The following is a 17471-nucleotide window of genomic DNA, read 5'->3' on the forward strand; positions in this document are numbered from 1 at the left end:
ACCTTCCATGCTAATGGCTCTGGATGAAACTCATCATCCACAATTCACCTGCAGAACAGAGCATGCCAACGGTCCTCATTGTGGGGTGGACATAAGGGGAGCCAGGCTCCGGGAGGAATTCAAGTCAGCAATATGCTGAGGGCTGGTCCCCTCTGGTCCCACTAGCTTGGTCTTCTAAAGCATCCAGAATCTCAAGGGCCCTTCAGCTTGCCCAAGTTTATTTTTCAATCCGATTCTCACAATGTGACTCTTTCGAATGGGGAGCCTTCGCCTATACAGCAGTTAAGTTCCTTCCCAGACACAGGGCGGGGCAGGTCTGAGGGAGGAGTCACAGAGCCCCGCCCCATCCTGCTGGCAGGACTTGGCTAGGTTGCAGGGCAGAGAGCTGGCCCCAGACACATAGCTGAGGACGTTGGACCGGTGGGCCACGGAAGGACAGCACGGGTAAAGCAGGTGAGAACCAGGGCTTGGGAAGAAGGGAGGGACCAGTGGTGAAGGGAGGCCTACCTAGGTCCTAGGCCTCATCTGCACAGCGGAGATTTCTTCAGAGTTCTCATGGACAGTTGGCCCATGGTGGCAGCCAAATTTATTTCAGGAAGTGGGGTGGGCCGCAAGGGCCTGGAGGGTACAGACAGAAGGGGCACAGCACCCACTGCTCCTGATGCAGACCTCGTCTAGTGATTAGTGGACCTCAGCTTCCAGCTACTGTGCCCTGCCCATTTTAGTTAGAATGGGGCAGGTGTTATTTAAAAAGTGGCAAAGTTACAATAATTTGGCAATTTTCCAGAGTCCCCCAAAATGTGCATGTCTGGGTCCTCCTGAGCCCAGGACTTATTTTTGTAAGAAAGACTTATTTTTGTAAAGAAAAGGCATGCATTATTATTGTGAGGGTCCAGACTCCCAGGTGGGCACGAGGCCAGTGTGTTGTCTAAGACATCTGTGCATGCCAGGGCTGGGACAGAGACCCAGGAGGCAGGGCCCTGTAGCTTGCCAGGAGCAGCTTCCAAGTCAGCCATGTCCCCAGCTTGTACATCTGCGTTATGATAGGCCTACGCTGGTGTGGGTAGGTGAAGGGACTGAGAATCTGTCTTGAAGAGGGGACAAGTGAGGGTGTGAGAGGCTGATCCAGGTAGGGGTGACAGCATCGTGGAAGGCCTCAAAATGGGGGGTGGGGTTGGGGGGGTGATGCTTAAGTGGGTGGGTGTGATGGTCCACGTCTGCCACCCTCAGGTGGGAGGACTGAAAGGTCAAGGCCAGCATAGCTACAAGGCTGACTCCGCCTCAAACAAATACGTAAGAAAACAGACACAGGTGGCTGCATGGGAAATGTAGGACAGACAAGGCGGAGCTTTGACCACCCAGCTGAGAATCCCCCTGGAGGCCCACATGAAAGCCCACATGATCTTGAGCTCCTGGGCTGTGGCCCTCAAAACGCACCAGGGTTACCGTTTCCCAGCTTGCAATCCTTAAAAACAAAACAAAACAAACAAACAAACAAACAAACAAACAAAAACACTCCAGGAGACTACCCTTTTGTACAAGCAAATGCCACCAACCTTTTTTCCTGACCTCCAATGCCAGGGCTTTGGCTCCCAGCCCCATGAGGTCTGGAAACGAAAGAAAGGGAGGTTTGGACCTTGTAGAACTCCACAGAGGTGGCGAGGCAGGTGACTGAGCTGCTTTCATTTGCTGTTGTTTTGGGATGGAGCCGCCTGTCCTCAGGCTGGCTTTGAATGCTGTGAAGCTGAGCTCCTCCCCTGCCCCTCCCACCTTCACCTCCCAAGTGCTGAGCCTGCAAGTGTGCACCACGGTGCTCAGTGCTCGGCTCACTTACCTCTAAGGTTTCATTGTTCAGTTTTTTGTTTTTTTGTTTTTTTTTTCTTCAGTCGATGCTGACCCGGCATGTGATCCCCAACTGTCCCTTACCTGTCGTTGCTGCATCCAGAATGATTCCTCTGTGTCACCGCCTCCTCTATCTTCTGGTACCTGAATTTCTGAAGGGATGGGTTCGGGGGGAGGACAAGGGAGCCCAAAGTTGTTCACTTTCCAAGTGACCACCACACTTCAGAGAATGTGACAGTTAAGTCCTTGCATATTAAACAGAAAAAAAAAATATAGTAGGTGCTACGCCCCTGATAGTCACTCATGGAGGGGTGTGTGACCAACACCAATCATGTGGATTGCCGAGCCTGAAGCTTCCTTGTCACCCCTTGAACACACTGGGGAGAACTGGGCCGCACCTATCTTCTCTCTCAGGTCAGAAGTCTCTCTGGGACCTCCTCTAATTCCACAAGGAACTCTTTGGCGACAGGTTAGTCCTATGAGGGATTACCTCTCAGGAAGGTCCCCTGTAAGTACAGCCCATCTGTGTCACATGGTTGGCATTCTGGTCTGAACTGTGCAGACAGGGGAGGAGGCGGTGTTTCCTTCAGACCCCCGTGGGGGGCTCCATCTCTTTCGTGCTGTACAGAAAGACCGCAGGGCGCAAGTCAGAGCAGACAGCCTTGGCGTGGCCCAACAGACTCAGCCTCGTGTCTTTGGCCCTTGTCCTCATCCAAAAGGGTGAGGTGCCCACAAAATTCTCTCCTGAGGGTATTCTATGACCACCAGGCCCCGCGGCCCCAGGCGAGATGCTGCAGACTGCAGGAGGAGTGTGCAAGTTCACAGGGCAGCGGCTGAGCTGGTGGGCAAGCCCGAGCGAGCAGGACTTTGGCCACCTGGCATTGAGGCCCCCAGACAGGGCTCTTGCTCAACGGCTGCCTAACTCAGTCTGGATAGGACAAAGAGAGGCCTTGTTATGACGACAACCGCAGAGGCGTGAGTATGAGCTCAGAATCTGGGGCAAGCGAAGCGAGGCTGTAGAGCCTGAACTTTCAGAGATGGAGATCTCACAGTGCATAGCCATCCTGGAAGTGGGGGTTAACTCGTGGGCGGGGGCCTGGAAGCCCCATTTCTTTCTTCTCCAGACTGCAGGCATCTCAAATTCCATGACAGGCTCCGCAGGTGTGCCAATGGGAGGCACGCCCTGTGGTGACTAGGGAAACTGAGGCTCTGGGCCTCGTGTCCCCACAGGTGAGCACACCACGGCTGCGCTGGTATTTGGTGAGAGGACCTCTGACAGGGCGGCAAGGTTGCCCATGGCCCTACCCGCGCTGGTGGCGTTCATGGCTTGCGTGCACGTTCAGTGGGACACAGCAGCAACCCAGGTGGCCACCCTCTTCTCCCTGGCAGCGCCCGCTGTGGCCAACGCGCTACAGCTGCGAGCCTTCGCCGAACCCGGAGGCTCGGTGCTCGCCGCGCTAGTAGTGCGCGGCTACCATGTGCCCTTCAACGCCGTCTTCCGCTCTGACGGCCGCTGGCACCACGTGTGCGCCACGTGGGAGCAGCACAGCTGTTCGCCGACGGGAGGCGGCGCGCCGGTGCTCAGGGACTCAGCGCGGGTCACCCGGTGCCGCCCGACGGTGTGCTTGTGCTTGGGTTAGGACCAGGACTTCCTGGGTGGCGAGTTCTCGGCTCGAGACGCCTTCAGTGGCAACCTCACTGACTTCCACCTTTGGGACCGCGAGTTGAGCCCGGGGCAAGTGCGCCGAGCCAGTACCTGCGCGCCACCCACCGGGGGCCTGCTCTTCCAATGGGATCCAGAAGCCCTTGACATCACACCCTCGCTGTTGACCGCCCTGCTTACGCGCCTGCTCAGTCCGGGTAGGATGTCGGCCCGGCCCCGCCCCGCCCCGCCCAACTTCTATGCACGTCCCCTGACGAGCCTACTGAGTCTGGCCCCGCCCCTGCTTAGCCGCCCAACTTCTGGCTCAGCCTTTGCCAGTTTGTCTCCAGTTCTGGCCACGCCCTCCTCAGGCCAGCAGCTCCTACCTGGAAGCTGGCCAATCTTACTTAGCCTGGGGCTTCCTTAGTGTGGGCCTGCTCAATGCTGGCTTTAGGCTTCATCTCTTGTGTTGCATGCTGATCTGCAGGTGCCTTTTGGACCTGCATGGGTAAATGGGTACCGTTCTCATTGGCTAAGGAGGGAGCTCAGTGGTCTTGACACCTTGTTACTCTGACCCTCAGAAGAGTGCCCCGCGTGGAACCCAGGACCCGGCACCAAGAGCTCTGAACTCTGCTTGCACACACGGCCTTTTCGTTGCTGCTACTCAAAAGGTGCGCCTTAGCTGTGCAGGAGCTCCGCTGAACAGCCTAGAAGTCAGGCTATTTATAATCTCCAAGCCTGAGGAGTCCATAGATCTAAACAACAGAGCAATCTCAGCTGTGTGACTTTGAGCAAGTGATTCTGCCATGCTGTGCCTCAGTTTCCCCATGTTGTTTAATCCTCCACACACTGCCTGAGATGTGCTCTTCCTCCTCAGAACAGCATGGCAGGTGGGGTGGTCATGGAGTAGGCTGGCCCCTCTTTTGCCCAGGATCCAACCTGGCCTCCATCTTTTGCAGAGACCTATCAGCAGCTACAGGATTTCCAGTCATGGCCTGATCAGGATGTTATCACCAGAGTCAATGCTTTGGCCAATGCCACTGTGGTAAGCCTATCCTGGAGACTGGAAAGTCTGTGGCACTCTGGGTCAACTCCCTGTGCCCTTATTTTCCTTACCTGTATAAAGACCCATCTGAAATATCTACAGGAACCCCCGTTTGATCCTGTTCTTGTTTTAGAACCCCTGACAGCTGGGAGCTTGTGACAAATTTGACCTACAAAGAAGACCTGTCAGTACCCAACCGTGGCCCCTGGAGAGTTCCCTCGTGTCCCTTATTTCTGTAACCCACAGCTTCTCCCAAGTCCCTTGTCTCAAGCCCCCAGGATCCTGCCCTTGGAGGAGGCTTCTAGCTTCATGGGTCTCCTAGAGAAAGTCCTGGGGGAGGAGCCAGGTCCCCTGGGGCCTGTTACCCTACTGGCCACCCTGCACTTCCTGAAGAGGGTGGCTGCTCTCTGAGCTGAGGGGCCTGAGCTGCTGACCAAGCCCTGGGAGGAGCTTGGTAGAGGCTTTGTGTCTGTGGCCAGCCTGGCCCTGGAGGAGCAATCCACCGGTACTTGGCTGTCCGTCAGTGAGGTGAGGCACACAGAGCTGGCCGGGACATGGCCTTGCAGCCTTCCTTGTTGTGTAGCTGTGAGTGAGTCAGCACCGTCTCTGAGGGCTGTATCTCACCATCCCATAGGAGAGGCTCCTTTTGTCACTGTGAGTGGCAATTCCTCTTGAATGCTGCACATAGTTAAGAATGTATTAAGAGCCACTGGTGATAAGGGTCCTCCCCATACCCAAGAATCTGCTAACTGCCTCAAGTGGGGCCTCCTCTGTGTGGAGAGGCCCACCCATCGTGTCTGCCTAAATACACAGGCAGGTGCTCTGGAGAACAACAGGGCATTGCGCTGGAGGGAGAGTGCTATTAGGAAACTCATCCTTACAAATGACTGGCAGATGGGCTTAGGGACACAACAGGGTGTAAGGGTGAACGGAAGTGGCACAACCAATGAGGCTGGTGCTATGGCCTGGTTCTCCTGGACAGCTAGAGAGTTTCCCCTTTTGGATGTGTGACGTCCACCTGCACCTAGGGACCTGGGGCACTGTTGTAGATGAGAAGACGCCAGGCCGCAGACCTCAGGGGTTTGTTTTGTTTTGTTTTGTTTTCACATAGAGAATGGGATTCTCACACTTGCCTTGCTAAGGAAATGGCAGAGTGAACAGAGTGACAAGGTGCACAACGGAACATGGGTACCCACTCAGTAAATTTGGGTTTCATTTTGTCTGTTTGTTTAATGTGAGATGTGAGCACCCATATCATGGGTTGGACTCTGAATCAGCGGTGAGGAGGGAGGTGGCCCCCGACAGAGTGGGCTCCAGCTGGCAAGCAACAGGTGGCAGCCAGCCACATGGCATGCTAAGAGACCGGCAGCTTGACTTGGTAGACAGAGTTGGAGACGCCAGAGGAGGCTGAGGCAGGCAGGGGAAGCCAGGCCTTGATCTTGAGGCCGCTAAGAGAGCCAGAACCCCAAGCATCTATGGTCCCCTGGTCAGGCCCGTGGCGGTGGGGCCTGGACTGGGAGCGGGAAGTGAGCTGCAGCTTCCTCTCAGGTGGTTGGTGAGCCTATGGCCTTGGTGATGAGTGTGCAACGCATGGCATCCCTGCCGAGCTCCGCTCTGACCTCTGCGCAGCCTCAAATCCACATCCAGCATCGCCCTGCTGGTGAGCAACCATCCACTCCCACAGCTAGACCCGGATGTCCTCCTCAGTGTAGCTCCAGGAAATCACTCTCTGTACTTCCGTACACGTCACCACATTTCCTTCCTTTGCCCAGGCTGTGTCTTCTGTCCGCAATACCCTTTCTTCCTTGATCTCCTAGCAAATTCCTCCCCTCGGAGCCCTGCTTGAGCACCAACTCCCTCAACACACACACACACACACACACACACACACACACACACACACACACACTTGATTGCAGGGCTTCCCTCTTCAGTTACTATAACATCTTGAACGTGCCCCTGCGTAATAGGACTGCACCTTCTCTTCCTGATGCCCCTGGGGTTCCAGGCCTATTTGAACAAACTCTTTTCAGAGCTGGACCCAAGTTCCCATCCTTCAAGCACTTGTAGATCTGTCTGGGGACTCTCAGAGAGGACATCCTCACCCTCAGCTCCCACCCCACAGTAACACTCTTCCCTTGGGACTCTACAAAGCCGTCTTACCTTGGGCTAGAGCCCCAGTGCTCTAGTGGGGAGAGGTCAAGCCAGCCTTGCACCCAGGCATCCCAGAAGAAAGCCCTCCAAGCTGAGATCCGGACCCTGCTCCGTTTGATCCCAGGCCTGTAAGTGCGAAGCCTGCTCCTGAGAGAGGCCAGCACTGGAGGGCACACATTCAACATCCCTGGTGGGCATCCAGATGGACCAGGCCACATCCACATCCCTGCGGGTGAAGTGAGGCGGCTCCAGGGGAAAGGTGAGTGAGGAGAGAGTTGGCTGGAACCCCGCTGCTGCGTTCCAGGTGAGCTTTCTGCTGTGACTCTTTGACGGGCTGCCTTCCCTTGCAGAGCCTAGGTTTCTCTCTGGGTAAGATGGGCTATTAGCTCTTGACTGGTGCATGGTGTCTATGAGGCTCCCACCACATTCTGGCATCTGCTTAGTCTCCAGTGAATCCACATGATTTCTTCAGATGTGGCTATATGAGAAAGGGCCCCAGCCTTGTGCACTCAGGGGTCGGGGATAGGTGTACAAGACAGACAAAGGGATTTGGAATCACGGGTTGGGTTGTCTAAACCATGGCTGGGTTGGAATTCCACCTTCGTCCCTTTGCAGTTATGTTATCTTTGGGAAGCCACTGGCTTCTGACCCTCAGCTCTCCAGGGAGAGCAATGCCTCCAGAGACAGCTAGTGTCTTCCACTCTGTCAGGCCTTGCTGAAGTCATAATCATCCACACCTGGTTCACCTCAAGAATCTTCCAGCATACCCTAGGGTCACCTGGCCTAGAGCCCCAGGCCCCTGATGGCTCGGAGAAGAAAAGGACACAGAGGTGAGCAGACCCTACACAGTAGACTGCAGAAGACTGTGTCTCTACCACACCTCAGGGAAGCCGGGCCTCCATCTCTTCCCAGACCCTCTTTGTGGTGGGCAGGCCAGTGTTTATCAGTGTGCTGGACCTGCAGAAAGGAGCCTGGTGGAGCCCTGCTCACTTCTCATCTGGGATCTGGCTTATGGGTATCACCTGCCTCGCAGGCCCGTCCCCCTGGGTGTGCCAGTCACTTCCAATCCAGGACTCACGCCAAGTCAATGGATGCCTGGTGGGAGGGCCACCATTTAGGGAGACCCAGCAAGAGACAGATACTTTTGCTTATTAAGCACCTACTGTGTGCAGGCCTAGCCCCTGGTGGCCTTGCCATCCTTGATTTCCCTGGGGAGGCGTGACGTCACCAGGCAGGATTGATGAGGATGAGCTCCTTGCTGTCCTTCCCTGCAGGGAGATGCTGAAGAGGAGTTGCTGCTGAGGATGCTGTCATTTGTGGGCTGTGGTGTGTCCCTTTGTCCTCTTGCTACCGCCTTCTTGCTCTTCCTGGTGGCTGGGTGAGGAAGTGTCCCACACCAGGGCTCTGCTTGTCTCCTCTCAGACGCCACACAGCCTGATAGATACTTTGGCCTGGGGACTTCCCTTAGGGTGAGCTGGGCCCCTTGCTGCCTTCATGAGCCCAGCCACTGGGGACTCAGGCAAGGCCAGACTGAAAGCGTGTGAGGCCGGCAGGGCAGTCCTCGTTAGCCAACCCTTCTTCTGCCTAGACAGGGTTCCTGCTTCTAAGCGAACCACAATCCACAAGCATCTCGTTCTTTCCCTGGCCTCTGCTGAGGGCTTCCTCATGGTCAGCGAGTGGGCAGAGACCCACAAGGTACTCAACCAGCAGGTGGTTTGTAAGCTCTGAGGCCAGGAAAGCACGAGACGCCTTTGAGGTCTCCTCCCCAGTGACCTCCTTTCCCTGGTGGGAAGCAAATCCCAGAGAAGAGAGACTCAGATGGTACAAACGCCAGACACCTTCCCCCTGACTCCTGTCTGGGTGAGAATGCCAAGCCCGACCGTGGGATCAGGGTGGGATGTGTCCAGAGCTGAGCTCCACAGTGACCTCCATCTTGCCCCAGATGGCCTGTGTGGCTGTCACAGCAGCCACACATCTCCTCTTTCTGGTGGCCTTCTCCTGGATGCTGGCGGTGGGGCTGCTGCTATGGAGCAAGGTGGTTGCCGTGAGCAAGTGCCCAGGCCCCAGGATGAGGCTGTACTATGCTGCAGGCTGGGGTGAGGAGCCCTGATCACCACTCTTGCTCGTTTTTCCATTGCTGCCCAACACTGCCTCCCCCCCCCCACCACCCGCACCCAGACCCATTTCTAGGCTCATCGGTACTGTTCAGCATCCAACAGCACCTAAGAACTACCTAATACTTAGTACCCAGTATCACTGCACACCTAGCACTCATCACTACCTCATACCCGTTTCACCCAGTACCATCTAATACTTGTCTCTGCTGTGAGCTCCGTTTTCTCAGTTACATCAGGGACTCTAGCCCGTTCCCAGTTCGTTTCTCTTAAGTCCCCTCCACTCAGCAGCCTCACTGTCCCACCTCTTAGATCGACCCAGGGATACCCAGGGGACAGTTGTGGGCTGGATCATGGAGAGAATTGAGTGGTGGCCTGACCTGAGTCCCCCTTCCCTAGGCATTCCTGCAGCCATCGTGGTCCTCACCCTAGCGGTGCACTGCCACGACTAGGTGGCTTCTGGACACTGCTGGCTCAGTGTGCACACAGATGCCATCTGGGCCTTTGTGGGGCCTGTGCTGTTTGTACTGACTGTGAGCTGGGTGGTGTGGGTGCCACGAGGGAGGGGGGGGGCATGTCGGGAAGAGGGGCTTCCTCTTGCCCACTGGCACCCAACCTCCAGGCCAACACCTGCATCCTGGTCCGCGTGGTGATGGTCACCTTGTTCAGCACCCGCCGCTGTGCATGCATGCTGAGCCTGCAGCCTGGCCTGCAGCAGCAGATCAGGTTCCAGATGTGGTAAGGCCCGGCGTGGGGGAGGGGATGAGGCTCGGGCATGGGGCCAGGTGGCACCGCACATGAGCCTGCTTGAGTGTGAGCATGGTGAGCTTGTGCTGCGATGTGTGGCTAAGCATGAGCGCCTGTGTTAAGCAATGAGCACGTGTGTTAGCCTCATGAACCATGGTTGGGTATGTCATGCTGTGTGAGACCCTGTGGATACCAGCCACCGCCCTGGGGTTTCACTGTCCAGCAGAAGGTGCGGAGAGTCTGCATGAGACAAGACAGAAGGAGTGCCCAAGTCAGGCCATCCCCAGTTCAGGACAGAGTCGGGTCTCCAGTTCCACCAAGGACCCTTCCTGCTCCCCAGTACCATGACTGAGGGAGCGCAATGGGGTGACTTTCTCACAATAGCCCAGTCAGTCTAGCCTCCTCTGTGGCCTTCCTCACTTGACCTGTCCCCCACCACAGCAGAACCACTCAAGCCAGCATGTCCTTGAAAAGACAGAGAGCCCAGGCCCCTGGAGAGGGCCACGGAGCCTTCCTGAGTCATGCTCCCTGTTCCCTGCCCAGTTCTGAGCAGCTGCCCTCACTTCTGCAAACTTGACTTGGGAATGAAATCTTATCTCCCAGTACCACCGCCCCTAGTAAGGTCCATCCAAGGACTTTGCAGAGCATTCTCCCAGCTGCAACCACAGGCCCTCTCTCTCCAGCCACTTCCTGGCTGCTGCTTCCTCCATCACACCCTAAGGAAGCACACTGGCCCCTCAGCTCTGCCTCTTTTCCCCCACAGGGCCACGGTGAAGCCAGGGCTGGCCCTCTTACCTGTCCTGGGCCTGACCTGGCTGTTTGGCCTCCTGGTACACATCAGCCCAACCTGGGCCTATGCTGTTGTGGGCCTCAATTCCTTCCAGGTATTTCTAGGCATTGACCATATAGAATTGGGGGAGGTGTGCTCTGAAACATCGGGACTCAGAGAGGGTATGTGGTTTGCCAGGACTCACAGAGGGATGAGCCTCCGTCACAGAAGGCATCCAACAGCAAAGTGGGGCTTTATGCAAAAGGAGGGGATAAGGGTGGCATGGCAAATGGTGCCCTTATGTCTACAAGTGGGACATGACAGAGGACTTATGGTTCATTGCACAGTTAAGGAGGCTGAGGCCTAGCAAGGGGGTGGTCAAGGGTCATTCATGGTGTCTGGGCCACGTCAATATCATCAGGAAGCCAGGGAGGGAACTTGTGCCCTCTCCTTAGTGTCTCTAGCCCACTGTGATGTTGGCTTAGGCCACTCTATCTGTGATGACAGAGGGTTAAATCAGGAGACTGATACTGAAGTCACACAATGAAGCCATCCATCATGGCTTGGTGACAGAGAAGTGTGTGGGCACCCAAGTGTTTCTGTCTACAGGATCTACAGACCTGTTGGGTACCCAGACAAGAACAGATGGTGCTAGCCCCAGGACTAGGTAGCAGAAAGGTAAGAGCTCCAAGAAGAGGTCCCTTCCACTGCTGTCCTGACCCTTGCAAGACAGTTCCCCTTTGTCCACACCAGATCTCCCTCCCCCACCACCACCTCCCCCACCTCTCTCTCTTAGTCAAAAAGAACAGTTCAGGGCAAGGCTGAACAAAGGCATGCTCCCCAAATCAGGGACAAACTCTATCTAGGGCTCTGTGTGCCCATCTCTCAGAGATGAGGGCTGAGGTGGTAAATCCTGCTTCTGATGCCTATGTGATTGCTCTGGCCCAGCTCATACTTTTATCTCAAAGCAAACTCCGATTTTGTACAGTTGCTTACCCAAGGCTTCAAAGCAGGAAGAAATAAGATAGGTGCTACATGCAGTGTCTGGATTCTTAGTCCCTGGGGTAGTTGGCTTTGACTGTAGACAGGTCCTGGTACAGTCTCAGGAGAGGAGCCCTGACCACTGCTCATCCATTCTTGTCACAGCCAGGGGTCACCTACCATGATGTGAGGTGTTGGGCATACAGCAGAAAAACAGTCACATTGAAGGTGATGTTCGGAAAGTGGAGGCCTACCATGACTCAGATAAAGGGTGGCACAGTGGTAAGGGGACAAGGCAGGGATGGGCAAAGCCCTGGTCCATGCTGTCTTTACCCTTAGGCTCAGGAGACCTGTCCGTTCCCTGCTAAGTTAGCATAGAGATGGACAAGAGAGAAAAGTTCCTGAGGTGGTGGCGTGCCTTAGTAGGTGAAGTACTTGTCATGCAAGGATGAGGACTGAGCCCTGATCCCTAGCACTCACATAAAAGCTGGGTGCTGCAGCCAGGCAATGGTGGTTCATGTCTTTAATCCTAGCACTCAGGAGGCAGAGGAGGCAGAGGCAGGAGGATCGCTGTGAATTTGAGGCCAGCCTGGTTTACAAAGTGAGTCCAGGACAGCCAGAGCTCTATTACATAGAGAAACCCTGTCTCAAACAACAACAACAACAACAACAACAAGCAAAAAACAAAAACAAACAAACAAACAACAAGAACAACAAAAAGCTGGATGCTGCACCATGTACCTGTGACCCCAGCTCTGGGAAGGTGGAGATAAGAGCATCACTAGACCTTACTAACCAGCCAGACTAGCTGAATGAGTGAATTGCAGGTCCAGTGAGGGAGAGACCTTGTATCAAAAGACAAAGTGGATGCAGCTGATGTTGAGACCTAACACCAACCTGTGACCACCACACCTAGGCACATACGTGTGCTCACACCTCTGCAGAAATACATGCACACACCCGCAGAAGCATGTGCATACAGCGGTGGGAGGCAAGAAGGAAGGGCCTTGCTGCGGGAGAAGGCGGCCTCGCCAGGGTAGACCCCGGCAATGATAAAGGGTTAGCATGGTCCTCAGGGCCCTGTTGACCTGAACAGCAGAGCGCTGGAGGCTGTGTCCTTTCCTGACATAGCTCCAGGTCCCTAGTCCTCAGAGGCCCTACCCAGCTTCACCCTGTGTGTCTGAGTGGCCCTGCTGAGGTTTCTGTAGCTCAACACAGGACACTGAAGGTGACAGAAGCTTGTTGTCATGGTGATTACTCCAGCTTGCTGCCAGCCCCCCTTTATGACCAGAATTGTGCTCCAGTGCTGCCGGGATGGGAGGGGTGTCAAGTCAGAGGTAGAACCAGTGGAACACCCCAGGCCCCCATCTCCCTCTGCCCCCCCCCCTCCCTCCTTTCTCCCACCTGTGGCTTCTCTTGTTTCTGAACTTTCTCTGACTCTTTCTGTCTCTCCAGCTGTCACTACCTTCTCTGTCTCCCCTCCCCTCTGTTGATTTTTTTTTTCCCTAGCATCATCCCCAGGCTCTCTCCCCTCCATGGATCCTTCTCTGGCCTGTTCCTGGTTCCTGTGGGTGAGGTGCTGTCAGGCAGGTCTCTGACTCATTCCAGCCTGTGTCCTTGGAGCCTGGAACCCTTGTGACTGTCCCTAGGCCTGGTGTTTCTTTTCTTCTCTCTGTCACACCTCCTGTTATCTGTGTGTGTGTCTCTCTCTCTTCCTCCACCACACCTGCAGCCCTGCCCTTCAGTCTTGGACACAAACTGGGTAGGATATACCTCAGGACAGTGATGAGGTCCAGAGAAACCAGAATGGGTCCAGCCTTATTATTCGGGGATGATTTTGTTTTCTTCAGAGCCACTCTGTCTGATTTTGTGGAAGAGAGCAATGCCTCACTTCTGTAACCAGCTGTCACTCACATCTACCTTGGTGGACCCGTCTAGTGGGGTCTGAAGTCCTCCAGCTGAGATCACCTATACAAAGGGCTGAACACAATACTTGATGCACTGGTCTGTGAATGGGGACTTATTCATTCATTCATTCACTCACTCATTCATTCATTCATTCATCCATACTTCAAAGAATACCCCACCCCACCCTGCCCACTGCCCCTAGGCCAGTGTTGGTTCACACCCCATCGAATCAAAGTGAGACCAAAGTGCCCATCTTGCACCACCCACCCACAGTGTGGCACCTCCGAGCTGAGAGGCCAAAGGACAGTCGAGGCAGTATGGGAATAGAGGGACCACTTATGGGGAAGGACTGGTTCTCAGCTAAGATGTGAAAGCTATATGCAGAGGAAATCATTGTGGGACCCAGGGGAGTAGGTGACACGAGGAGGGCTGGTGAGGAACAGGGCAGAAGGGGGTACGGGGACCAGGCTGTCCTGACTCTGATTTTAATGTAGAGGGTGGGATCAATGCATGCTGTCAGGCTCGGGGTGGTAGCATTGGGAGGGAGTTCAGAGAGATGCCTTTTTTTTTTTTCTGATAAAGAATATGAAACAGAAATGCATGGGGAAGGCCATACAGGAGCTGCAGAAAGGACAGACTGGCTCTGGGGTTTAGTGGTCTATCTTGGGAGTTAAAGAGTGGTATTTCAACTCAGTTATGCCTGGGAACCAGGGGCCTGAGGGATGGAGGACCTAGGAGTCCAGTGTCCTCTGGTCTTGGCCTCAGGCTTGAGCAGGTTGCTGCCTTTTATGTTGTCACATGGTCTCTGAGTAAGTCCTAGGCTCCAAGTCTGGCTCATTGGACAGCACTGTCTTGGGACTATCTATCCATCAAATGGGGCCACATGAGACCCAAATATGGTGGTACTTTGTGAGTGCCAAGCCCCTGCTGGCCCCACACCTGTGGAGAGGAGTCAGCTCCCCCCTAGGCCTGAATGTTGAGCCCTTCACACTCACTTCCTGAAGGAAGCAAGGGGCCAGGCCCCTCTACTGAGGCACAGGGCAAAGAACTCGGCTTTGGATCTTCAGGAAGGTGTTCGCTCCACCCCTGTGAGGGCTGCGGTGGGAGTGAGTGGACTACAGACCAAGGCGCTAGAGAAAGGGCGGGGCTGGCTTAGAGTTCTTCCTACCTCTCGAAGTCCCTCAGTGTCTCTCCTGTGGCCCTGGGCTCTTGATCCGAGTAAAGTGGGAGGCCAGGCCACAGAGTGGGCGTTCCTTCTTAGTGACATGAGGTCTATCCTCAGGGTCTGTACATCTTCCTCGTCTACGCCGCTTACAATGAGGAGGTGAGTGCGGTGAGCGGTTTGTGGGAAAGAAATCAAGGGAGGATGGACTGGGGTCCCTCTAGCCTGGCTCCCACAGATGCATGGATGGACTGCCCCCCCCCCCCCGCAGGGCTCTGGGGAGGGTCCAGTCCTGACCTGGGCCCCCCTGCAGGTGCAGAACACATTACGGAAGATAACAGAGAAGAAAGCAGCTGAGGTGCTCAGGGCAGCGCAGGTGCACCTGGCCAAGAGCAAGGATGAGGGGGCCCCGGGGCCAGATGGGCAAGGCCAAGCACAACACCTCTCCTTTCAGACACTCTCTGGCCCTGTTGAGCCATAGGCTTCAGGTCCCTGGGCCATGGCCCAGGAGAAGCCCACAGCCTGGGATCATCTGAGAAGATCTGTTGCTTTCAGAGGTAATGATCTCTGCACCCCCATGCTTAGTGCTGTCTGGTGCCTTGATGTCTCCATCAGTCAATCAAAGCTAGGAGGACAACGGCAGACTATAAGCCCACTTGAAAGACAGAAACTAAAGCCTTGGGAAAGCTAGTATTGGGCCTTGGGGAACAGCTGGGTGTCTAAGCAGAGGTAGGGGTTACCCCGGACTCCTGTCCCAGGGTTCCTAGCAGGGGAGTGGCCTTGAGCCCCTGACACAAGAACTGAGCTTAAGTACTTGAGCCTCAGTTTCCTCAGCACTAATCTGAAAGTAAAGTGCTGAGTGGACTCTTAGGGTGTCTAATGTCTTAGCCTATGCACAATCCATCAACTCAAATATTTCTCCTTACTAGGGACCCATGGACCCAGGATCTCCACAGCCTTCTCTTCCATTACAGAACCCAGGAGACTGGTAAGGCTGAAACAGGGACCAGCTAGTGTGTTGGGAACACAGCAAAGTCTAGGACCTTGTCCTCAGCACTGGGAAGCCAGGGCCTACAGTCTGGCAGACCTAAAAGCCAAGGCCTCTTGAGCAGGGGCAAGAGCTCCCAGGGCATAGAGAATAGGAGAAAGGGCCCTGCTTTCCTCTTCTCTTTTGCCTACTGGCTTGCCCATCTATAGCCAGATCTTTTTGTTTGTTTGTTTTTGTTTTTTGAGACAGGGTTTCTCTGTGTAGCCCTTGGTGTCCTGAACTCGCTTTGTTGACCAGGCTGCCCTTGAACTCAGTGATCTGCCTGCCTCTGCCTCCTGAGTGCTAGGATTAAAGGGCATGCGCCACCACGCCCAGCTTTCTTTCTTTCTTTCTTTCTTTCTTTCTTTCTTTCTTTCTTCCTTGGGTTTTGTTTGTTTGATTGTTTTTGGTTTTGTTTTTGGTTTTTTTTGAGACAGGGTTTCTTTGTGTAGCCTTGGCTGTCCTGGACTCACTTTGTAGCCCAGGCTGGCTGTTCTCTTTCTCAGGCTGTGGAGCTGACAGCATTCAGGACTTCAGGAACTTCTCTTCCTGGGCAGAGTCCTCCACCCGCCTCTGCCACACTGCTCCAAGAGAAAAGTGATTTGAGACATAACCACACCACACAGGACCTCCCTGGAGAGGGGCACTAAGTGGTGGAACTCTTTCTAGAGTTGGTGCCGGCCAGAGAGACCATGCCTAGCCAGCTTGCCTGTCTCCCAGTCCCTGGCCCCTGGCTCAGCCTCCAGCCTCTGGGCACCCAGGTCCTTAATGAAGGGGTCCTTAAGAGCCTTTCCAAATCTAGGGGCAAATGTTTTCCCCAACCCAGGGGCCAATAGTGTTAGCATACCTGCCTCTAGCTGTTTAGCAACCTCTGACATCATCACAGACTGCCTACCACCAGGTGTGTGCCCTTGCCCAGAATATAAAAGAGCAAACCCACTTCATTGCTCTTTGTCTGTCTGTCTGTCTATCTGTCTGTCTGTCTGTCTCTCTCTGTCTCTCTCTCTCCCCCTCCCTGTGCCCCTTTCCCATTTCATGCTCTCCCACGTTTCTACAATAAATTTCATGCCATGCATGTTGTGTGGCACATACTTCATATTTAGCAATTAAGGCATGACAGGGGCCTGTGGGCAACTGGGCCAGACTGGAGACACCTTAGGCCCTACCCAGATCTTGGAGTGGGATTTACCCTCACCCTAGAGGACACTAGAGACAACCAGTCGCGTTAACCTCGTTGACCCTGAGTTCCTCTATCTTAGACCAACACTGCCTAGCTACAAACACTATACTCATGGCTGGAAGAGAGGCCTGCTTTTGGAACTCTTGCTGGGGCTCCGCTCAGTGCCCAAATCCAGGTCCCTGCTGGTCCAGTAGTCTAGAAGGCTGCTTTTCTCGAAGTGTGCAGAGGACGAGGCCAAGGGATCCAAAGGAGCAGCAACTAGACACCCAGTGGTTCAGTAGGAACCAGGTTCATCTGCACAGAAGTGGGCAACCGAGGCATGGCACTTGTCACAGGGGTGTGATCACAGATCAAGGCTGCCATGGACGATCTGCTAAAAGGGGCCGGAGCGCCCCCTGCAGGGTGATCAGGGCGCCCGGCTAGGCAAGATCAGAGCGCGCAGCCCCCCACCCCCACCCCCACCCCCACCCCCGCACCCGTCGGGCCCAGCCCCCCTCCACCCCGCCCCCACCCGCAGGCACAGCCGTCTGCGAGAAAAAGAGCCACTGCAGCGCCTCTGTGCCTTTGTCTCAGCTGAATGGGTGCGTTGCTAGGGCTGCTCGTAGCAACGAAGCCGCTTCCACCTTGGCCCCACCCTCCCGACCGCAACCCTGGCTCAGGATCCCTGCTTCTGGCTCCCAACTCCTCCAAACCAAGCACTCAGGCAGCCAGGGCAAAGGTCCCGCCCGGTGAGGGGTGGCTGCCAGCTGAGTCCTTTCTGAAAGTTCCTGGGGATGCTGGGGACCCTCAGGTGTTCTAACTGTAGAGAAATTGAGTCTCAGGGAGACCGTGAGGGGCAGACTGGGATGTCTCTGTTCCCAGACCCTGTATAATATTGGCCGTTCCTGCCAGCCCTGTCCA

General features: G+C 55.0%; 1 protein-coding gene across 1 annotated transcript; it reads left to right on the forward strand.

Annotated features, from left to right (window-relative positions):
* Positions 1-570: 570 nt before the first annotated feature.
* Positions 571-14935, forward strand: ADGRD2 (adhesion G protein-coupled receptor D2; the record flags this gene model as incomplete). The annotated part of the gene is given in 23 exon segments (XM_084798974.1): positions 571-625; positions 2611-2798; positions 2802-2817; positions 3073-3387; positions 3390-3481; positions 3483-3702; positions 4066-4155; positions 4444-4529; positions 4776-4937; positions 4941-5057; positions 6078-6189; positions 6817-6942; positions 7393-7513; positions 7616-7781; positions 7958-8061; positions 8276-8378; positions 8626-8779; positions 9197-9246; positions 9250-9330; positions 9420-9535; positions 10308-10428; positions 14485-14526; positions 14678-14935. Coding segments are annotated over 23 exon segments (2805 nt in total). The 3' UTR covers positions 14846-14935.
* Positions 14936-17471: the final 2536 nt, after the last annotated feature.

The sequence above is a fragment of the Acomys minous genome, assembly GCF_964271855.1.
Source record: "Acomys minous genome assembly, chromosome: 10".
Taxonomy (NCBI): domain Eukaryota; kingdom Metazoa; phylum Chordata; class Mammalia; order Rodentia; family Muridae; genus Acomys; species Acomys minous.